The following is a 22,468-nucleotide window of genomic DNA, read 5'->3' on the forward strand; positions in this document are numbered from 1 at the left end:
TGATTGCTTTTCCTCACTTTCGACCAATGTGAATACTGTGTTTGATGTGCATTGATACCCAGTGGTTCTAGCGAATACCAACTGAACCCCAATTGTGATTTAGGCCATTCTTAAATTACAAATTGTGGTTGGTATGTAGTATTAAAAGACGATAGGGATTATCTAGTAACACGGGAAAGATACTTATTTTTCCCTTTATATCTGTGTAGGACAAGCCCAGGGATGGCCTTCAAATCTCCAGGAGCTTATTTAGATAAAAGAACTAACGATGTCTACATGTATGAGGTTCTGTAACGTAAATCATGTATTCATTTCCCGTGAGCTGAACAGCCACAGGGGTAGACCTGAGTCTCGAGAGAAGAAATCACCTGCCAAGTGGAAACCCAGACTAGGAAATGAACAAGAATAAAAATCCCGGTAGAGGGGGATGGCACTGGGGGAATATACACAACAGAAGAGAACATAGAATAAGAAACAGGAAAGACTGGTGCGACGGCAAGTCCGAAATCAACTAGGACCACCGTAGGGGAAATAACTAGACCCAAAGATACGAAAGCACAGGAAAAGTCCAGAAAAGGGACCAGGAAGCCAGAATATCTCTATAGTCCGTTGTTGCGGAACCGCTCAGGCATTTGAGGCATAGACGGTGGGGGGCCAGGCTCCGAACCGTCGGTATCTTCCATCTCCTCATCTAAATCTTCAGGATGGCTAGATATATAAAGTTAGCTCACAAAATCAAAGTATCAATACTAGACCAGGATCAACATACGCAAGTAGCTCCTTGATATTCCTCATCTCATAGTGCCTCTTACGCTGTTGCTCGAAATGAGCGTGCTTCGCGCGAGCCTCTTCGGGAGTCAAAAGCGGATCATGCTCAGGCGCCTCGGCGCCATTTACACCATCCACACCGACGTGAACATGCTTCTCGCTCTTGTGCGAGTCCGTGCTCATGCTACGGTCACGGAAGACACGAGGGTCATCCATAGGGATGTCCTGTATGTTTTCCTCGGGCTCACCGAGCTCCAGGTCGGGAATTTCATCCTCTGATACTCCCTTCCGGTGCTGGGTGGATTTCGTCGACTTGTCCAGCTCATCGACGACAATGCCCTGCGCATCGATTAAGCTTTCCTGTGCCTCGTCGAGCCGCATCTGCTCATCATCTTCGCTGGGGTCGTAGTGGGGCGCATAAGGGGTCTTGGGTTCGTCGATCTTCATCTTTGCCGTCTTCTCCTGCTCGGTCAGGTACAGGTTCGCTTCGTCCCACTTTAGACGAGGCTCGTTTTCGTCATGGGCGCTGGCTGAGGACTGTCGGCGCGAGTTGGAGCCGTGAGTGGTGGATGAGGATCGTCGGCGGCCTGCGTTCTGCAGGGTGTTCTGGAGGGTGAGTTCCTTGGTCTCCTCGGGCTCGGAGATAATTGGAACGGAGGGCGGGGAGATGGGTGCTATCGGAGCGGCGCCTTGGAAAGAGTTGGAGTTCTTAAGGATACCTGTTTAGTTGGTGCAAGAATATACTTGGTCAGATCCCATCGTTGCTTTTGATCACCGTTTAGTGCTGACGTAGTTTGGACTAACCTTTTGGCCGATGGTGCACATCATCGGAGCTGTGCGCCTTGGCTGGCATGTGTGGTGCGGTAGTCATGGTGGGGTGGTAGTTGGGAGAGCCTGGGTATCGCCCGATTTGCAAGTGGACGATGTAATAAGAAGTCTGATTTCCAAGGGCGGGGAAATCAGGGAAGTGAAGAGGGTGTGGCCTGTTTTATTTTGATTATAATCACAGGCCTCAAAAGTTTTGCTCAGCTGCAACCCGAGAAAATAAAAGAGGCTGAGCACCGGCTGATGTGGTTGATACGGGAACGGATAAATCCAACCTTGGAAACCTGACTCAGATGGATAAGAGTCAGCTCACCTTGAAATAGTCACGAGTTGAAGCAAAGAAAAAGAATATATGGATAAGGTCAAGTGGTGGGGTGCAAATCCACTCGATGACGTCGGCCCGATCATCTACCCGACGTCCACGGGTGAAACTCCAGCTTAGCTAACGGTTTATCAGATTGTCTAAGAGGTTGGACGTCATATTGTAAGACTGGCCAGGTGTAACCTCCTACTTGATGCTATATGCGAGCCCTGGAAGCAACTTATAAGGGCGTAACGCTTGTGCCCTGGTCTTCGAAAGAGACAATATATATAATTCTAATATGGAGGAATACAAACAGTACTTGTATGGATATGCAAGAAAATACAACATTAAACTAAGAGATCAAGACAGCAAAGCGCCCAGTCTTTCAATATATTCAAGAACGCCAGTCATGTTCCAGAGTCAAGCCCAGACAGAACCCGAGGCAAGAGTCCCAAAGTTCACGAATGCCTTTAAAAAAAAAAACACCCAACTAGATCGCCCAAACGGGGGGTATATGGATATATATGCAAGGACGTAATAATCACGATGTAGAAGACAAGAAAAGAAAAAAGTGAAAGTGAAAGTGAAAGTGAAAGTGAAAGTGAGAAAGAAAAAGGGAAATAGAAAAAAAAAGAAAGGATCGAGCCAGCGAGGAAAAGAATAATAAAAGCAAAACAACACACAGCAAGACCAGAAAAGTCTCAAGCGATGGAATCAAACTCCTCACGCTCACGAAGTCTATTCCGAGCAAGAGTATCACCACCACTGGCCGACAACTGCATCCAGTGCAGCGCCAGACACATACTCTGCGGGTCCGATTTAGAGTCCTTGTCTCGTCGATACATCATCTCCGCCTTGAAGGTATCCCGCGGGAGGGTCAGAGGGAGTGTCACGCGCGGGAGAAGCTCCGGGTGAGTCAGATAAAGGATTGCAAGTTCGCGCTGTGCGACTGGGTTACCCTCTTTAGCAGTGATGATCCACATTCCCGCTGCATCTTGGATAGCATGGCCGGGGCGGGATTGGAAGTCCGAGGCGAAGGGGGGATGGCGACGGGAGAGCTCCTGGAAGACGATTCGGTCGGCGATCTCGACCATGCTGTGGCAGATCTCTTCTTTGAGGCTTAGTGCGGCCAGACCGAATTGGAGGAATGCTGTCCCGCGGTCCGTCTTGTTTAGCTGATCCCCCGGGACGAACGCTGAGATAAATTGCAAGTCCCTGAAAAGGGTCTTCGGCTTCACTTCTAGGATCAGATCGCGCAAGGCTGCTACAATCTGTGCTTCTGAAGGAGTGGAGTAGTCAGATCGTCGGGAGCCATAGGTGACTGACTCGGGAGGAGAAGAAGACGGTAGTACTGGGTCCATCTGTGGCAGGTTGTTGGGCCGAACCTCAGAGAAACTGTGGCGGCTGGCCCGATGGAGTTGAGGACTGCTCCGCATCCTGTCACCTTCTCCCGGGGAGGAGCTGAGAGTAATCGGGGAATTGGCATCTTGTGGCGAAATGAGCGATGCAACCACCAACGAACGTAGATCCCGCAACGCGTTGAGCTTTACAAAGGGATTTCCGTGACGCGAGAACACTTCGATTAGCCGGTGGAAGACTGCCTTGTATGAAAAGGCCGACTGCCCGTCCGATTCCAAAAATGCTTGCGGTAGCTGCGACGAGGCCTCGACACGAGGAGCTTTGTGTTGAGATTCACGTAGGTTGTCCAAAGACCTGCTCCGGCGACCTTTCAATGAACCACGCTGCTGACCAAGATGCTTGGAGCGCTCTTCATAATCGACGTAGAACTTCTGAACAGCGGCCCGTCGGCGCATTTCCACCTGAATGCGTTTCTGGTCCAGCGCATTGGTAAACCAGGCGTCGGTTTCACTACCACAACTCCATACTGGGGAGCCCAGATCACTCAAAAGCAGACTAGTCAGTGTCTGTCTCAAGCCATCCATGAACACTGCCTTCCCGTGTGTCTTGCGTTCAACACGACGGGGGTGACGGGTTGCAGTCTCACTGAACATAGACGGTGGTCGCGAGTACACGCTTGACGCACTTGCGGCATACATAGGGTACCGCTGGGGCGCAGACCAGAATGTACTGTAGGTGTCACCGGTCGATATCGACGCCGCACGGCCAGGTGAACCTCCGATAGAGGACATGTCAATGGAAGGCAAGTCACGCTGAGGTCTCCATTTATCGGAGATTATACTTTGGATAGAGGGCTTGCGACCCAATGATGGGGTATCTTGAGAAAGACGAGACATAGGATCAGGCATAGGCATATTGGCACCATAGAAGTGGGACGCGGAATTTGTGTCCTCACTTGTGGTCGTCGAGGGCCGAGGCGTACTAGGCATCGACATTCCAGGGAATGTGCGAGAGCCATAACCTTCAAACTTTGAGCGCTCTGTCTGGAAAAGCTCACTTGCCCATAACACCGGCGTCTCGCTCATCGTTTCACCCACCAATTTATTGATGCTCATTCGGACCTCGTAACAGAATCGATGAATTCTTTCTTCTCCCTTGCAGAAATTGTCGATTCCGTTGTGCGACAGCCATTTCTGAGTCAGCTCAACTTGCTCGTCAGACAGCTTATTCGGTCCACCTTGGCTACTGGGTGCCTTCATCATGTTCATAACTTGCACTTCGGGTTTCTGGAACAATGAGCCACTCAAAGACCTTGCCCCGTAACGAGAACGCTGTTCTTCGGGGAACTGGTTGAAGAGCCGGGCTGAGTAGATCATCGTTTTCAAAGCCATAGCCACGTGTTTAGCCTCCTCATATCTGATAGAGTTCTTAACGTCGTTCATGTACCACATCTTGTCTCGGATCTTGCAAAATGTGGCCGTCATGTCTTTGACTTGAGTTTGGAGTCGGCGGAGACTGTGATCGAGAGACACGAAGTCACTCTCGCACCGTTCGATGACACCTCGTGATTGAATCAGTGAACGGGTGTAATTCTCATGCATCGGGCCCAGGATCCACGAATCATCCGTGGTCCTCGATGAGCTAGGCGTTCCTCGTTGTCCAAGCTGCTGTGAAGCATTCCACCAGTAGTGCGCACCAACAAAATCAGACTCATGATGGCAGCAGAACATGGCTTCGTTGAACCGCTGCTTCAAGGACATGGCAGCTGGCTGCGCAGTATTCTGTGAAAGGAACCCATAATCACCCGCGTCTTGAATGCGGTTCTCGTTGACAAGTCGAATGATCGCTGTCTGTAATGCTTCATGATTTTCCTCCAGTCCTAGCGTCGTGGAGTGTGCGTCATCTTCACTTTCAATTATCGGGCCTTTGGAGGTTTCATATCTACTATCAGGGAGGAGGCTCCAAGTTAAGCCATGGCCGTCGGCTGCAACAGAGAAGATGGTCCAATGCTCGTCTGAGGGGTGCTCTAAGCTCAACCGCTCATTAGGATGATCTAAATCAGTTAGCTCGAATCGAATGCGAGCGGCCTTTTCAGACAAGCTATTTTCCGGTGCTGGGATAGATTGAGTTTCCACTGAGAATATGGAACCATTATGTGATGTAGGTTTTGAACCTGTGTCGTGCTTTAAACGAGCGAATGCAGAATCCATCAGTGAGTCTGGCCGAAGGTTGATAGATGGTGGCGGACTGGATGGCCAAGAATGAACACCAGCAGAGGCTGGCGAGGAATGCAAAGAAGAGGGGTTCTGTTGGAAAAGAGTGTCTAGGAGTGTGAGAACATCCAAAGCAGACATCATCAGGAAAGTTGAAGGAGACTTTCGTCGATGAGGAAGTGGTGCCTGTAAAGAGGAAATAGAAGGGTCAATCGATGCCTCCGGCATCGTGTTATCGAACCGAGAAAGCATGTTTTCAACACGGGCCTTGATCATCGGACGAGGGATTGAGAAATGATGCCTTGAAGATATCAGCAACGTGTCGAAATCTGCAGAGAGTTCAATCTAGGACAACGTACATTGAACGCAAAACAGCAAATACTTGAGCGTAGGCACGATGCCCAACCTGGTTCAACAGTTTCTCGCGGGCATCCTTTCTGATATGGAAGTCTAAGAGAAGACCGTGGGTCTATTATAGCAAAAGCAGATTATAGTCAGCTTTGCGAGTTCACCAAGGGTTAGAGGCTCATATACCTCAGGATACGTTAATGCGCGATAGAGGAACTTTGGAAAGAACCACTGGAGGAATAAAAACTCCAAGAAGCGACTGCAGGTCTCGGCATTATCCAGCTTGCGCAAAACGGCCTTTGCGAACTGTAGCACGGCATGAGGGAAACCACCGTCTGGGTCATCAAGTACACGGAATAAGTCATCCACGGCAGAAGCAAAGAATTCCTCTGCAACATCCGTTCGCATGGGGTCCAGGGAATCCATGGCAAAATCCTGTCCGGGTGGTGTGGGTATAGGTTCTAGGAGAAAAGCACCGGTTTGTAAAATGTCCATTAGGTAGAGTTCAAATTTGGAACGGGCTTTCCAAGTGCTGCCGGTAGTCCAAGAAGAAAGGATCTGGCCGACCAGAGGATAGTATTTACTACTTCCGTTGGAGATTAGTTGAGCGCAGACGGATGACCACACTTCCATACGCAAGCGGGATTCAGGCGTCTCTGGGTCCAGAGGAGCGGCAAAAACGTTAAAAAGAAGTACAGATAATGGGTCAGTCCTCTCAAAGGCATATGCGTGGTCCTTGAAAGCCGCGGACTGAGACTGGCTCCTGTTTAAGAAAGACTGGACCCGAGCACGGGATGTAGACGGGAACGCGGGATCATTGGTATCCAAAGCAGTGGCAGGGGAAGTAAAAGCAGCCAATTGGGCCGGAGACAAGCTTTGTAGCCGGTCGACCAAAAACTGGGGATTAGAACGGACCAGCCGCAAAATCTCCAAAAAGTCCGTCCGGGACTGAGGGCTCAACTGATGAAGGAAATCCGGGAAATGGCCAATGTCAGTTCCCAAGGATGGCTCCCCGTCCATGGAGTCTGTTTGGCCATCGTTGGAAGCAGGCGAAGCGCATGATTCCTGGAGGTCTTGGAGTGTATGGTAAAGAGCAACGAAACTGGCCTTGTCATCATGGCGGAGAGCTTCGACAAGACCTCGCTGTGCAGTCAGCCCGACACGAACCATACGCGCAGAAACACCAATGGAGACCTTAGTGGCACGCAGGCGCTTCTCCAATCGCTTCCTTTGGGCCTGCTTGCGCTGGTTCTGGTGGTAACGAGTGGCGAAATCCTCGAATGATATTTGGGGGACATCTTTCACTGGTACAGGTACCTGTATCGACGCGGAAGCCGTCGCGGGTCCGGGATTGTGTCCATTGGAGGGAGCGGCTTCTACCTTGGGACTGGCACGGGCCGAGCCACCCAACTCACCTAGCCCCACGTTCAACGAAGATTCAAGTGCGGACATGGCTGGCGAACTCGGAGGCGAAGGAGGTAAAGGCACAGATGTGGGATCTTGCGCCCGATGCGACAAGTCACATGGTGTATTAAGCTTGGGGAAATCAGGTATTTGCTCGGCTGAAGCTGGTTAGATTGGGCGGCAATCATAATAAGGGGGTATAACGATAGGAGCACCCCTCTTTCCACGTCCCAACCCCATATCAGGGAGAAAAGCGCGAAAAATAAATATAATGACGTACTGGTTATAGAATGCAAAGAGGAATAATGATCCTCTTGGTGTTCTACCATTTTGCCATTAACAGACAGTCGCAAACCCCCCTAGCCGACGAATTCCTATCGCATTCTGAAACGAAACACAGGTTCTCAGAGTGACGATGCACTCGATCGGATGAACTGTTGGCTTCCAGGATGAATGTGTGGGAAGAAAAGGCGGGGGAAAAGAGAGGGTAAAAAAAATCAAAACAAGGAGGGGAGATGGGAGTTTTAAAATCAAAGTAAAAATAACTAATGAAACCCGGAGTATAAAACAAGAGGGATTATAATAGAGAGAGCAAAAAAGAATCCTCGAAACGGACAGTTGCAGACTACAAAAGTGCTAAAAGCCAAGTAGAAAAGACTTGGAAGAAATACGCTAAGAAGGTAAAAGGATCAGGTACCGAGTACAACGAGACGATGCGTTGGCAGTGCAGGAATGAGGTGTCCATGCGCCCCTCATGCGCCCCTCAGATTTTATAGACGTGTACATCTCTCTTACGTGTTCGACCCTATATTTTACACATATGTACAACATAAAAAGTATAGAATCCGATGGCCTATTAAATCGCCACTGGGGGCTAAGATCTGAGGAAATACGATTAACATGTCATAAGAGTGGCAACTTGCTCACCTGGGCACATGCAAGGATGTTGTCCTGGCTTATATACATCGTACTACGACACAACCGGCATTTATTTCATGCAGCTAACCCGGGATACCCCGACTCTTAAAACCAAAAAAAAGGCAAATATGTTTGATCACGATGTAGGTGAATCGTTCATAATGGCATTACAAATGCTGAGGTACACCCAAACTCCGTTCATAGGTACTCGTGTAGGGGAAATCCGTCATACTATCACCGACAAACCCATTTCTTGTCAACTTCTTTTTGTCCAACACGAGCAGCTACCTGGTCAAGGGTGGCTTTGAGTGTATCCTTGGACACCTTGGGGAATCTAGATACATCTAGATTAGCATATACTCCAAAAAAAAAAGCGGATATGGTGGGAACCAACCGTTTCTTCAAGATCTCGACCAACCCAATCTTACTGAGATCACTGCCTTCAACTGCTTCCTTAAATTCAGCAAGTTGGTCTGGTGGGAATGGCCGTTTCGCTTTCGATGTGGGAGGTAAAGCACTGCTCGCCGCCACTGCTCTAGGGACTGTAGGAACAAGGAAGCCGTCTATGGCTGTCGCGGGTCGCGCCTTCGCAAGTACTGGATCCACAGGCTTGGGTTTCTCCCAGTATACAGCCGAGAAGGGATCGATGGGGAACTTGACCGCATCGGATATGGTCTGCATCCGGTAGGACTCCATTTCAGGGTCGACTACATCGGTAGCCCACTTAATTCCAGTAGAGACAGGCTCTAAATCACCAACGATGAGACGACGTTTGCCTTCAGCAAGAGCATCATCCTCGTCATCCAGGAAACCCTCGAGATCATCTTCGCCCTCATCACTGCCTTCATCTTCTTCTTCAGAGTCCAGCTCTTCGCCTTCTTCGGGTTCCTCCCATTCCGCCTCGGAATCATAATCATAATCGGTATCCGGTAGCCCTCTGTGATAGGGATTTCGCGCAAGTCTCCTCGAGGATAACTCGGACACGGGACGGGTATAAGTTCCCTGATAGGGGGGCGGATGTCCTCGCCAAACTTGAGGGACTTCATTGTAACATTGCGAAGAAGTTCTTGTGGCCTCAAAGATTGCATTATGCTCTGGTTTTGAGGCTGAGTCGGATCGTCAGATCGTTGTAATTGCAATAGTATGTCCTTGACAGAGCTCGTTGGCTGACGCCCACGACGGAAGGGAATTATTTGAAACACTTCCGATGGACGGAACGGATGTGTCTGGGCTGGGATTTCGTTGCGTAAGCTTTTATCAATCATTTCCCGTACGTGCTTGAGGGCCTCAGAGTCACGCTCAAACTGATGGGGAGGTGCCACGACTGTATGAGATTGCAGAAAGAAAGCAGGAAACTCTCGCTCATAATCTGACTGCACGACACAAGTTTCGCGAGAGGAATCGGAGGTGGTAGACGCCTTCTTAGGCGAAGGGGCCGTGATCACCTGTCCTGATGGAGCGGAAGGTACCGGCGGTTTGGTGAAGAAGGAGTTCAGTTTCATTTGTGACTGAATCGTTAGTATATAGGCCTCTTCATGTTAGGACGATCGTGGATGTCGCTTACTCGGGTCTTCTTCTCCTTCTCCTCGTCCTTTTTACGCTTCTCTTCTTCCCTGGCGGCCTTTTCGTCTTCCTTTGCCTTCTTCTTCTCATCACGCTGCTTACGCTCCTCTTCACGTTGAGCATCCTTTTTCCGCTTTTCTTCTTCTCTGTGTCGTTTCTCCTCATCGCGCTCGGCATCGCGCTTCTTCTTTTCCTCCGCCTTGAGGCGCCTCTCTTCTTCCCTCTTAGCCTTCTCTTCCTCTTTCTTCAGCTTCTCCTCTTCCTTCTTCGCCCTCTCCTCGGCCTTCTGGCGCTCTTTGGCTTCTTTTTCTTGTTGCTTGGAATCTGTACCAGTAGAGACTACCTTGCGTTTCTTAGAGGCTGGGGTATCAGGCTCAGGATTGGAAGTAGCATTGGTGCCTGGAGGCGTCAATCCCCCGGCACCAGCTTCATTTAGTTTACGTGGTGTCCGTCTCATCACGATTTCGACCGAGGGGGGAGGTGGAAGATTACGCTTGATTTCAACAGGTGGGGAAGTAGTGTCGTCGGATTGGGAGGAGAGAGATGGATCGCGATTTTCTTGGTTTTCGCCAGCGAACTCGGTTAATGGTCGCTTCGCATTTGGTGAAGGGGGGTTGGCATCATCAATCTCGTGAATGGAGCGTTTTCGAGAACCGGACGAAGGTGATGCGGGAAATGACAGGACCGGCTGCATCGGCGATAGAGATGTACTGGGTACCATTGACTCCAGGGTGGTTTGAAAGAGCTGGTTAAGAAGTTGAAGTTGTAGGAGCGTAGGTGGTGAGGGAAGGGGGAATGGGAACAGGCTGTCGTGTGATAGATCGCGACTTCAGTTCATATGTGGTTTAGGTCGGGTCGCCCAAGGGAAAGCGGGACTCAGGGAGAGACAAAAATCAGACGTCGTTCAAATTAGACAACTGATCTTCAATAACAGGGTATTAACTTCGCTGTTTAATGAACATACGGAGTAGAGCAGTGACAGTGGGCCAAGACTGGGACGCGTTAATCGTTTCGCGCTCGCGACCGATAAGCACGTGTGTGATTATGTAAACACTCTACGTGCCCTCGGACTGCCCACCTGGGCAAGTGCCCAAGTAGACATTCCAGGACCATTTTGTCTGGGGTCTTCAGTATTATACAATTTATGGTATCATTTTGGACCCCCAAGATCAATATAGAATGAGTGTGATGTTTTGTACTTCAATATTTTCAAACCGCTCAAGTCATTTTGCTACGATAGTGGTTCAATTACCTTGCACTGCTCTATGCACCGGCAACGAACCTGCAACCAAAACCATATAGTATCACCTCACGGATCTTATCCAAAGTGCGAGACGAATTGAGATAACCTTTGGGGTGAAATTGCTATCTCTAAATTAAAAAAAAGCTAGGCCAGATAACCAACGCCAGGATGGCCCCGTATGCAGCCGCAAAAGGACAAAGTCAAGCCAGAGCCAATCTATAGAGACCAGCAGTGCCATCGAGGATATACAGCCAAAAAAAAAATATAAAAAAAGCCTGAAGAAAAACAGAGATGCAGCGCTTTGAATAAAAAGGTGTAAATCAGACAGCAAACGTGCAAAGATATAGACAAAGCAGGAGGACGCATTGGTCTAAACCATCAAGATTTGCCGAATGGGGCCAGGTGTGGAGTTGCAACGAGATAGGTATTATGTGCAATTGACGAGGCGTTAAGAGAAATCACGTAGAAATCATGTAGAAATCATAAAGGATAGAAGGAAGCGGGATATAAGAAGATGAAGGACGAAAGAGTTGGCAGACGCTGAATGAGAACAGAGCCTCAGTCACTGTCTGAATCGGGATTTGCGACGAAAAGTCGCACATTGGTCATGGTAGTAGTTCGCTCGTCCACACTGCCTCGTCGTCGCAGCTCGGCTGCCCTGTTGGCTTTCTCGGCTGCCGCAGTGGCGGCGCTCGGAGCCTGCATGTCACCAACAAAGTCGTCTTGCTCGTGCTCGCTGCTGTGTGTTGTTGCGGTATCATCTTTGTGGAGAGATGACAGTCGGCTCTTCTCTTCTTCGTGCATCTCCGCGGGCGTATTTTCAGACACTTCTGGCAGGTCAGTCTTCTCGTTCGGGGGCGTGCTGTTGCTGCCCATCGTTCCTTGTGGCCGCGAGTATCCACTCGGGTAACGGTGGGCACTTCCCAGAGAGCTGCGGCCGCTGCCGGTTCGTCTGTGAATTGCGCCACCATCACTGCTGAGAGTGTCCTCATCCCCATCGCCGACCTCGTTCGCACTCAATCGCACGGGGACCTTTGCGCCGACTAGATTTGAGGGCGAGAACTCAGCAGCTCCCTTAGGACCATGTCGGATCTTGCCACTAGCCAAGGTTCCTGACCGGCCAGCGCCATGAACTTCAAGGTACGCTCTCTTCTTGTCCCGCAGGGCTTGTTCGCGGGATCTGGCGTCCTCGGGCTGTGCCCGGTCACACCAGACGGTGGCCTTTTGCCGCCGCATGAGGGCCACATATCCAAGCTGAGAGTTGGCAGAGCGAGACGAGGCGGTTCGCCGGATGTCAGAAACACCATGCCCCGCATGTACCGTCGGGTGGTTGCCGGTGGACGAGGTCGAGGTAGTGGTGCTAGACATGCGTCGAGAGGGTGGGTGAGGAGGAAGAGTCATTTGAGGAATAGGAGGTGGCGGGGGGAGCGCCGTGGTAGTGCTGCGAGCCGCTTGAGTAGGGCAACACGTTGGAGGATGTGGTTCGAGTCCGACTGTGCGTGGTCTGGGGGCTCGCTAGATGGGGCGCAAGTTGGGGTCGTGAAGAATCGTAGGATTGATACCCGCCATACCCGTGCTGGGCACCAGAGAGGGGCTTCCGGGCAGGAGGCCCTTGGTGGAGGGGCATTCGAAAGTCCGTCATGTTGGGCGGAAGAGCACACCAGCCTTAAATTTCCTATGTGGGGGGCCGCTGTTGTAGGAGTTCGGTTTGCTCAGGAGTGCGCTGGAGGTTATTTCAGGATATGGGATGCTGATTCGTGATGATGACTTGAAGGGCTGCGTTTCTGATGCGCGCGGCTGACGGATAGGGAGATAATGCGGCCTCAGCGCCCACTGCAGTATGCAGCCGCCACAGTCCCGTTTGGGGGGTTTTAAGCGGAAGGCCGAGAATAGAGGCTTTAAATATGTAGCGACACCAAGGTGTTGTAGTTGTGCAATGGGCTGATCTTCGGGCTGATTCTCGGGGTAGTTTTGAGGCGAGGGCGATGGGGTAGGAAGGCACACGAAGTCCTATAACTCAATCGGTAGGCAATCTCGGGGACTGAAGTGAAAGCGGAAAATTACAAAGCACACAACAGTCCTGCAGTCTGCCAATAAATGTCGAATGTGGAGGAATAGTCGGGATGGGCAGGTCTTAAAGGGGAGGGCAGATCGGGGGAAACCTTGAGGACTTTGACCGGCGGTTCCTTGGTAGAGTTAAGTGATTGGATGATACGGAACACGGCGGAGGAAGTACTTTCCCACACAATTTAGCGGGTGGAGTACTTGGCTCAGCCACACATGAGGCTGGGTAACTTATTTCGTGCAAAATACGGTATATTACTCCGTACATTTCAAGGTTCAGGATTTAAGATGTTTCAAATGGTTGTCTCTCTCCAGCTCTCATTTTCAAAATTTCGTCATTACTTATTTCATAGGCCTTTTTCTCGTGGATCAATGCTACATTGACGTGCCAATACAAATTCGCCTCCCACGGAGCACGTGAATGCCTGAAAGCAATATGGTCATATTCGCGGAATCCTTGGTTATTCATTCTCACTGAAGATAACGGCGGATATACGGAGTACTTGGTGTGATAGTAGTAGGTACGAGTCGTGGACCCCCAGACTCTCCCAGCCAACGTACACCACCACCTAACAAGGGCTGCAGCCGTCAACCGGCTCCACCATCCAGCCGCCCGTAACCCCAATAAGACACGCAGGTACGCTGCCAACAATCCTAGTCCACAGTGCCCACATGTTCTCCCATATTCTAGGGCCTACAGTCAGGTAGGTCGTTGTTCCTGTTACAAGCGGCTCGTTTCCTAGGACTGTTGGGTTAAGCGAGAATTCGGAGATGGTGGCATAGCGGCTGATGTCTGAGACTCGGAGCAACTTCAAGTTGGTGGTAATTTGTTACTACTCCTGCGAAAAGTGCATAATGCTGGCGCAGATTGGATCGGACTAGATGGCCTATTACGACGTCTGTCTCGTCGGATTCACTGGCTGATATGGGGATGAACCTGGCTCGACTCCTCCACATGTCGTCCCCAGTAGAGGCGAGGAAATTCTTGCCAGCGTTCTGGAACTTCTATTATCTTCGACAAGACCTGGTCCTTTTTTTGGTTCTTCGTTTGAGGGAATATCGATGCTCGAGAGCTCTTTGATAGGCAGAACGATCATATGAGTGGGGACTGCCGCGTGTGCTATATTGCTCAAATGCTTGCCTGGACTTTAATTGCATATAAGCTACATATCCTCGGAAGATAAGGGCAACATTCCTTATTATGAGATGTGCAAGCTTCTATATACATGTTCCCAAGACCCCCAGGTTGAAACATGCATATAATAAAGAGCAGGACCGATGACAGCGGGCTAATCATTGGAGTTCGTTCCATCGCACAATGCGGGGTATACCACCCTGCGAGGGAGCGTTGGAATAGGAAGAGAACTTTTGTCATGCAGATGGAATCTCAAAATAGCCGGGGGTAATATTCCCATTGGGGGTACTCATCAGCCAATGGCTCTGATTCTTCTCGGACATTGTTGATGCATAATTGGACTAAGCCTGGAAAGGACATAAGGTGACGCTCCAACCCCTTCGGTTAAAAACGGTCAAAAACCCCCTTGAAAGTGGAACGTCAACACATATGTTCCAACAAAACAACTTAGGCCATACCATGGAGGTAGTTCAATACGCTAAAATTTCAATTGCGCGACAAAAACAACGGAGACAGCTGCGCCACACAAGTGGGCTGTATTAGCTCATTGGTGGACCTCGCAACCTTGGCTGCAATAGGAAAAAGGATATAGTCGTGACGTCAAGATGTTTCATCGTATCCGCGTTTTTAACGAAGCGACAAAGGAAAAGTGCCTGTGCCTGATGAGACATTGACATTCAGAATGAGGCACAAGCGCCGAAGACGGAAACTATTGTGATGGTGGGGAAAAATAAACAAGTTGTGACATACGACACTAGTATGAACTATGTATGAACTACCTTGTAGACAGAAAATTTATATCTGCATGTCACAAGTTGTAGTCCGAGACTAGCGGTATTAGCGGATATGTCCAGCACATATCTTCTGCTATCCCAGATTTTTATTTGCAGATACATAATATGGCCCCATAATCTCACTCGGCGAAGTCCTAGCATCCTTATATGTGTCTCAGCGCCACTATCCCCAAGCATAGGGCCCCGGCGGCTCCACCAACACTAGTCTACTTCGGTCTGGGGTATAAGATCATACAATTTGGTGTGCTTGCTAAACCATGGCGCATTCTGTGTTGTAGAAAAATACTGATGGGAATGTATATGAAAAATATTACTAGAAATAGACAATTGAATTGGCATACATCATTAGCATACATTAATTCTATCGCAAAGATAATGTATGCAGAGGAAATAGAAACCAGGTCCAGAGCGATGTGCGAAAAACAAAAGTGTAGGGTTATAGAGAGAATCACACAAATCGCCATCAAGCTTGAAGATTTCTTCATTGCCTTACTGTGTTGGTTGGGTTTCTTCTGTTGGGGAGGTGTTCCCATCATCTGTGGCCTTGCCCCAAGCCTCTTCGAAGGCTGAATCCGCCAAAGGCTCAGGCTCAGGCTCATTGAAGGCAGGCTCATTGGGCACGACACTGCGTGGTTGTGACTCAATGATCTCCTCTAAATCGGCTTCAACTTCCTTCTCAACTATCACCTGGGAAAAAGATGACGAAGTAGTTTCATTATCGACTAGATCTGTATCCCTGGTCGGTAGGGCGTTGTTCTTAGCACCAAGAAGCTCGAGGTCAAAGTTCGAGCTATATACCACGGCAGAGAAGGCCTCGAGCTCTCGCACGTTCTGGTCCATGGCGACCAGATACTCATTTGGTGGGTGGGTACCATTGCCAATCACATGTGCCTGACGAGTCATGACAGCTAGGAGGTTGGCAAGCTTTGTCTTCCGCTCGGAGTTGGCCGCCAGAGGCACAACGGTGGCAATTGAATCGAAGGATTGCAGAGCAGTCTCCGGTGCGGAGGTGGGCGCCTTGAAGGCATCGGCAGCACATCTTTGATCGATAAGGGTTGAGAATCCCTCGTTGTTAAGAAGTGTAAGGACAAGGGAGAAAGAGGGCGAGTCGATCAAATCTGCTGTCTCATCTAGGAGGTGTCGCAGCTTCGACGCTGTCTGGGAAGAGGAGGGGTCAGCTACGCCTTCCACACCCGACTCGCGTAAGACATGTTCCTCTTCCTCTGCCGGGGGAAGCAAGCAAGAAAGCCATTTTTGAGATCGTCGCTCGTCCTCGGTGTTGCCTTCCACCTTCTTTCGGATTTGCAAGGTCAACTCAGAGAGCTTGGCCAAACTGATATCCTCACGTGGGTTTAAAGGTCCAAATACTTCCTCGACTGCAGTTTGCACCCTTCCCATCACGTCCTTCCACCCGCGGTGAAGTAGCCACCAACTGAAGGCGAGGTAACGTCGGTTGGTCTCGAAGTCATCGCCCAATGTTTGAGTGAGCTCATCATCGTGGTCTTCAAGACTGATTGTCGAGGCGTTGGCAGGTGGTGTAGCAAGGGAGATCACGCTAGACAGGTAGTTCCGGCGGCCGAGTAGGTTAAGTTGGATGTGAGTGAAGACGGTGAGCAAGGAGAGAGTGTAGACCATAGTAAAAGACCGAGTGACAGCTAGAAAACGTTAGTTTCTAACAGACGAGGTTCATTTTGGTTGCAATAAAGACTCACAGGTAATCTTCACCTCATTCCACAGCTGTGTCTTGTTCCGTTTGGGCCGAGGTTGTCCGTCGGAACTCAGAGCAGAGTCCCCAATCTGACTGGCGTGCACATATCCCTCACTCTGGAAACTGGAAAGGCTTCTCCGATCATCGTCTGGCAGACTCGGGGCTACTGAGCTCAGATCTGATCCAGTTGCTTCGCCTGCATTCAGTCGAGCCAACCTCTCGGCTCGCTTTTGCTGCAGCTCCTTGGTCAACTCCTCAACCGGGAGAGCATCGATAATATTCTCGGCGGCGGTCGGCAACAAGGCAAGGACAGTATATGTGCAATCGGTTTGGTTTTGTTCGAATCGTCGGCGCAGACTATTGCCATGGTCAGTGATTCCGGTTAAGGGTATTCTGGTCGAGGTTGCACGCGCCACAAGCTCGCGTGCTTGCTAGCAGAAGGATGAGAGTCATCAAAAACAAGGGAAACTCACTTTTCGCGAGCAATCCGATCGCTGCTCATGCGCTCCCGTGCCTCGGAGATCTTGGATAGCACATATTGTCCGGCTAAGTAGCCGGCTCCTATCACCCCAGCCCCGATTGCAAGACCTTTGCGATTGCGCTGGAACCAGCGCCTCGTCGCACCGATCATAATTGTGTTTGGTGCTTCTCTAGGAAGAAGGTAAAAATAATAGGCAATTTCAAATCATGATAGATCCAGGAGATGGATGGTTCAGTACGGAGTAGATGGGGAAGAGAGGCTTCGGGCGCTGATCGCCAGTTTCAGGCCTCGGCTAGAGCTCACCGTCATGCAAGAGTGAACCGGACCTATAAAGCACCACATAGGATTAAAAGTACCTGCAAACATACTAAATGATCTAGATATTTGACCATGTACATATATATATCTTCTTATTCCTCTAAACTATCAATTATTGTGTCACATTAGAGCTCTCCCCCGGATTTGGCATGGCCATCCCGCAACAAACCGCTAATCCCTGTCTGCCTCTTTCTTGTTCTTTCTCTTCTCATTGCTCTTTTATATACTCCGCATACTCCGTACACTCCGTACTTCTTCAACATAAGCGTTCTCTTTCAAACTGGTTTCCCCCAGTTCGATGATAAGCGATAAGCTTCAGTCGGCTACGTCCGATACAGGCCCGCCCCCCTTGCCATATTAGCCTTGGAGTCATCACTCCACCTCACATCCCTCCAGCTCTATGCAGCAACCTGCTTACTGACTATTCCTCCATTCTGTATTTACGGCAATACTTTCCCCCTTCTATCAACAAAAGCCGCCTGAGTCCGCACCCAACCCCAACCGGCTTGGTTGCGAGCTGCGTCATGGCGGGGATGGAGCCCCGCAAAACCCCTCCGGAGTACTTCCTGGAGATCTTCGCCGACACCACCCATGTGCGAGATGTATTGAAGGGTTAGTCGTGAGCTGGAGACACCATAATCATGTTTTTACTGAATAGTGGTTCTTGCCAGGTGTCCTCAACCTCATCTTCTTCCACCGTTACTTCCCTTCTATCCGGCCGGTCACCTTTGACGTGCTCGATTTCACACTCCCCGCTATAAACGATGCAGATCTAGAGACACTGATTGAATCGCGTATATCGGCTCTGGTCCGGCAGCACCTATCCTCCGCAGCCGGCGGGCAGGATGGTCAAATTGTCGGAGGGGGCGGGGGCGTGCGAGGGCGGATCGCAATCGAGTTCTACGAGAAGAAACGGCGTCGCTCGGGGCACTGGTTTGGCGGATTAACAGCGAAAGGCGAGGAAGAAGTGTGCTGGGAGATTTGGACACTTGATGTGACGATCGCAACACCGCGCACTGAGTCCGGTATGTACAGTCTGCGGATCCCTTTATCCAGAGCTAATTTGGGTATAGAACGAGCCAAGGTGCGCAAGGCAATGGGAAATATGTTGCAAAAGGCAGCCTTGAAAATCTTGAGCGTGGTCAATAGAGATAAAGACCATATCCCACCCATCACTACTAGCGATTCCAACCCATTCCCCTATCGGATTGTCGTCAACCCTCGCGCTGACGGCTGGGGTAATCGCATGGGGCTCTACTGAGCTATGCGGTTTGACTAAGATCTTGGACGATACTATGATACTTGGAATCGTCAAGTCCGATACGTTCCCACTCCGATCATTGTTCAACCAACCGGACACGTTGCTTTTATTTCCTTCAATGGAACATGGCCACGGGCGATCGACCCCGATACGATTTACGAAGTCTGTCAGATATTATAAAAAGGGCTATTACTACGAGCCTACGAAACCCTCATGTGCTGTTCTTGAACTTTCAAGCGATGGCCATACGGAGTTCAGTACTTAGGTGTTTAATTTTTTTTTGGGATTCTTGAAAGGGCTGGGCTGGGTCTTTTTACAATGTGGCGTAAGTACATATGGAGCTGTTTTTTTTTTTTTTTAACTCAATTACGAAAATCAATGCAAATATCCTGCATCTATTTATCTTTCACGAGGACCAGAGAGGTGTGTGATTTCGGTGTACAACGTCTCTTCAACCAGACCATGCGGAATTTGTCATTAAGCACTCCACAAAACACATTCTATGGGAGCTACACCCTGCATGAAAGCCTGCAAGTTGTAAGCAAATTGGTACCACTGGGCCAATAATATTCCACTTGATCTCCCAACACCCGATAATTAGCCGCAGATACAACTGCCCCTCCATGCAGTGTGCCAACACCCCAATGCAGGACCAAAGAAGCATCAAATTGCTCCTAGCAGAAGCCGAAATTACGGCGAAAGCTATTTCCGACTTTTGATCAACAGGCCAGTAAGGTATATCACCATTGCCTAAGGTATCTAAAGCACAGATTATATGTGCTTCGGTCCATCTGTAGCCACGATTCTCCATCTTCTTGTAGGCGATTGGAATGATGGGCTAATAAACATATACCCAGAAACTGGCGAGACATGCTTTGCACGCGCTACTCGACCTTCGTTCCCAGGACTTCAGAATACATGGCATAATTCCTTTGTTAATTTCATGGAGAGAGCAGGAGACTTCAAACGGGCGTTTACCAAGTCCAATGTCCCCAATTTGAGAAACTTATCGTCCTCAAGTTTGCGGGCTTCGATTTGGAAATTGAATACATGGAGGGCGAGACTGCTGGCTATCGGTTGATTGACCGGTTGATTGACCGGTTGATTGAGGATGATGACATTGGGCCCCGGTTCCTGGGACATCTCACTGAAGATGGTTGTGTGATTGTACTCTTGATGGAACGTATCGCCAATGCACGACATGCTGGGCCGATGGACCTCGATATTTGCCAGCAGACTCTCACTTAGTTACATGCTTTGGGGATTAAGCATAGTGATGTGAATCGGTTCAACTTCCTGATCCGGGACTGGAGAGCTATCTTGGTAGATTTTGACATGGCCCGGAAGTATGACGATTCTAACTTGCATGCTGAAGAGCTCCGCAACCTGCAAGAAGTGCTGGAATCTTCTTCGAAGAAGGGTGGTGGGGGGTATTCTTGTTAGCACCGATTAGCTGTCACTGTCGGAACGGAACGAGGTAGGTCAATGTCGGTTTGCCGTCGGACTATTTCGAGGTCCATTAAGGTGCTTTGAGCTTTAACCCTGGAATACGCTGTTGAACATGGTAGATTTGTGCACCTGGGCGAGCCAGAGGATTCTTGATGAAGAATAGTCGTAAGATGCATATTGAGAAGAACTATCTTGCTGATCGGATTAAAGAGATGTGTGAAATTATCAGAAGTACTTACGAAGATGGCTACGCGCGATGTTTTGAGAGGGTCATAGGGTCATACAATGCCCAGTGGTGCTGTTGATGCAACATGTATGGAGTATGAAATAGTATGGGCTGCCATGCGAACCTGTAGCTTGTGTAGCTTGGCCCGGGGATCCTTACTTGTGTAACATACGCGGGGATGAACCTCGACGGCGCATAGCGCATAGCGCAGCACCCTAAATAAGATACATGTAGATCACGTAGATCTCCAACATCTGAAAATAACTGCATCCCCATTGACAATGTACGAACTAAGCAACTAAACCACTCAAGTGTAACAAAATGGCAAGAACCAAGACAAACATTCTCATATTCAGCGAATATCCAACCACGGACCCGTCGCAACATTTCTCGGGTCCTCTCTATTTCATGTTCCAGCTATTGCACTGCTCCTATTTAATCATAGCAACGAAGCTTTAAGCCAACCGCTTCACTTCGTGCTTAGTACCCACCGGGCATAGAGAATCGGATCCGCGACCCGCGCCAAAGCAGGTTCCACGGAGCTTTTATTGTCGATGCGATTCTCAGCTAAGAGGTAAGACTACACCCCTTAGGTGGAGTGGGGCTTGGCTGCAGCCTCGGCCTGAGCGCGGAGGTTGGAGGAGGTACCGTTGGTGGAGAAGAAACGGCCAACCACGGGCTGGAGGAAGGAGTGGAAGACAATTTGGGCACCGCTGTGATAGAGGTCAGCTGCTGGTCTCAATTTGGTCACGAGGTAGGGACATACCTGGTCTGGGGAAGAGCCATCCACATGATCAGGACGAACTTGAAGATGTAGTAGAAGGCTGCGATCAGTTAGTAAGATAGTGATAAGATTGGCATATTGTGGGCACATACGGAACCAGTAAGCGGCGCTGATGGCGCTCTCAATAACAGTCAGGAAAGCGAACACAACCCAGTACTATCAAGTCAGATGTTAGAATCCCCGGTCGTGTGCGAATGGGAAAGATGTCACGTGGATGGTGTGTGATAACCCCGAATCGGTGGTGATCCCATACTTCCACATGATTGCGACAACAAGGTGATAGGATCATATGAACATACCGTGAGCCACTATGAGAGTAAAGAAAGACATGGTTAGCGATTTGCGCATGGAAAGGAAAAGTTACAAAAATGTCTTACCTGAGTGTCATCCTGGGTGCTTGAGGTGAAAAGCGCCTGAAGGGAGTAGTAACCGGGGACGAGGAAACCGGCAAAGTTGACGAGGAACTCGCCAGCGATGTTGAAGAAGACAAGGAAGAAGTAGATTCCGACAAGGCCGAGGATGACATAGACCTTGGGGACATTGGTCTGACGCTCAAGATTGGCGAGGACAGGGTACTTGGAGAGCTACAAAATGACAGATATCAGCTCAAAATCACAGCGAGAAATAACATCTTGAAATGGTTATCAAAGGATGCGATTGCAGTCGCTCCTGCTGTGGTCGCTGGCGCTCAGAATCATTGCAGCCATCAGGCGAGGGCTAGACCTGAGACGCCAGCGAAACACACAACAATCGCTGGAAACGTACCTCCTTGTCAAGCTGAGCAATAGAGTGCTGAGCACGCTCCTGGAAAGAGGCCATTTTTGCTTATAAAGGGTATCGTTTGTGGGAAAACAGGTCAAAGAGCTATTAGGGTGACAATGGAGCGAGGGATGGTGAGAATGCAACCGGTAAAGCTGGCGGCAAGAAGACAGAGGCTAGCCTGTGTGTATCACGTGATATACATGACGTATCCGTCCATGTGCGAAGCGGCACCCAGTAGATTGTTATTGGTTTGAATAGATGTGTATCTCACTAGTGACTTTTGAATCTAAAGATCTAGCCCTAGAGACCAATGCAGATATGGTTACCTACATCTTTAAGCATACTATCTACTGGAGTGCCTAACTGAGGGGCTAAGGCCAACATTTTTGCCTTAGAATGTACTCCGTAGCGAGTTTTAAGCTTCAATAGTACTAGCCCTGAAGGATTAATGTACTTTGAAACAGATTTCAAATGCAACATTTGATGTTGAATGCATTACTCCGTATTCATGGATGTATCAGAATCAGTCCTCTCCACAAAT

At 49.5% G+C, this 22,468-nt stretch overlaps 8 protein-coding genes across 8 annotated transcripts; 2 read left to right on the forward strand and 6 right to left on the reverse strand.

Annotated features, from left to right (window-relative positions):
* Positions 1–599: 599 nt before the first annotated feature.
* On the reverse strand, positions 600–1,639 carry N7487_000507 (PP1-complex regulatory subunit GLC8; the record flags this gene model as incomplete). Its single annotated transcript, XM_056868255.1, has 3 exons — positions 600–708; positions 770–1,487; positions 1,573–1,639. 3 exons carry the CDS (start codon positions 1,637–1,639, stop codon positions 600–602), a joined length of 894 nt encoding a protein of 297 aa, XP_056733039.1.
* Positions 1,640–2,598: 959 nt separating this feature from the next.
* N7487_000508 (uncharacterized protein) lies at positions 2,599–7,269 on the reverse strand (the record flags this gene model as incomplete). Its single annotated transcript, XM_056868256.1, has 3 exons — positions 2,599–5,770; positions 5,829–5,938; positions 6,004–7,269. 3 exons carry the CDS (start codon positions 7,267–7,269, stop codon positions 2,599–2,601), a joined length of 4,548 nt encoding a protein of 1,515 aa, XP_056733040.1.
* A 1,104-nt stretch (positions 7,270–8,373) lies between these two features.
* N7487_000509 (putative chromatin assembly factor 1 subunit A) lies at positions 8,374–10,396 on the reverse strand (the record flags this gene model as incomplete). The annotated part of the gene is made up of 4 exons (XM_056868257.1): positions 8,374–8,473; positions 8,534–9,245; positions 9,311–9,647; positions 9,704–10,396. 4 exons carry the CDS (start codon positions 10,394–10,396, stop codon positions 8,374–8,376), a joined length of 1,842 nt encoding a protein of 613 aa, XP_056733041.1.
* Positions 10,397–11,503: 1,107 nt separating this feature from the next.
* N7487_000510 (uncharacterized protein) lies at positions 11,504–12,587 on the reverse strand (the record flags this gene model as incomplete). The annotated part of the gene is made up of 2 exons (XM_056868258.1): positions 11,504–12,449; positions 12,517–12,587. The coding sequence occupies 2 exons, from the start codon at positions 12,585–12,587 to the stop codon at positions 11,504–11,506; spliced, it is 1,017 nt and encodes a 338-aa protein (XP_056733042.1).
* A 2,840-nt stretch (positions 12,588–15,427) lies between these two features.
* On the reverse strand, positions 15,428–17,277 carry N7487_000511 (peroxisomal biogenesis factor 3; the record flags this gene model as incomplete). Its single annotated transcript, XM_056868259.1, has 3 exons — positions 15,428–16,593; positions 16,651–17,003; positions 17,120–17,277. The coding sequence occupies 3 exons, from the start codon at positions 17,275–17,277 to the stop codon at positions 15,428–15,430; spliced, it is 1,677 nt and encodes a 558-aa protein (XP_056733043.1).
* A 590-nt stretch (positions 17,278–17,867) lies between these two features.
* Positions 17,868–19,048, forward strand: N7487_000512 (autophagy-related protein 101; the record flags this gene model as incomplete). The annotated part of the gene is made up of 3 exons (XM_056868260.1): positions 17,868–18,057; positions 18,117–18,470; positions 18,519–19,048. Coding segments are annotated over 3 exons (732 nt in total), but the record flags the coding sequence as incomplete, so codon positions are not given.
* Positions 19,049–19,756: 708 nt separating this feature from the next.
* Positions 19,757–19,954, forward strand: N7487_000513 (uncharacterized protein; the record flags this gene model as incomplete). The annotated part of the gene is made up of 1 exon (XM_056868261.1): positions 19,757–19,954. The coding sequence occupies one exon, from the start codon at positions 19,757–19,759 to the stop codon at positions 19,952–19,954; it is 198 nt and encodes a 65-aa protein (XP_056733045.1).
* A 1,016-nt stretch (positions 19,955–20,970) lies between these two features.
* yop1 (putative membrane biogenesis protein (Yop1)) lies at positions 20,971–21,984 on the reverse strand (the record flags this gene model as incomplete). The annotated part of the gene is made up of 6 exons (XM_056868262.1): positions 20,971–21,094; positions 21,148–21,205; positions 21,258–21,321; positions 21,465–21,473; positions 21,543–21,749; positions 21,931–21,984. The coding sequence occupies 6 exons, from the start codon at positions 21,982–21,984 to the stop codon at positions 20,971–20,973; spliced, it is 516 nt and encodes a 171-aa protein (XP_056733046.1).
* Positions 21,985–22,468: the final 484 nt, after the last annotated feature.

This window comes from Penicillium crustosum (assembly GCF_028827405.1).
Source record: "Penicillium crustosum strain IBT 35664 chromosome Unknown utg000001l_segment0_segment0, whole genome shotgun sequence".
In the NCBI taxonomy this organism is placed as follows: domain Eukaryota; kingdom Fungi; phylum Ascomycota; class Eurotiomycetes; order Eurotiales; family Aspergillaceae; genus Penicillium; species Penicillium crustosum.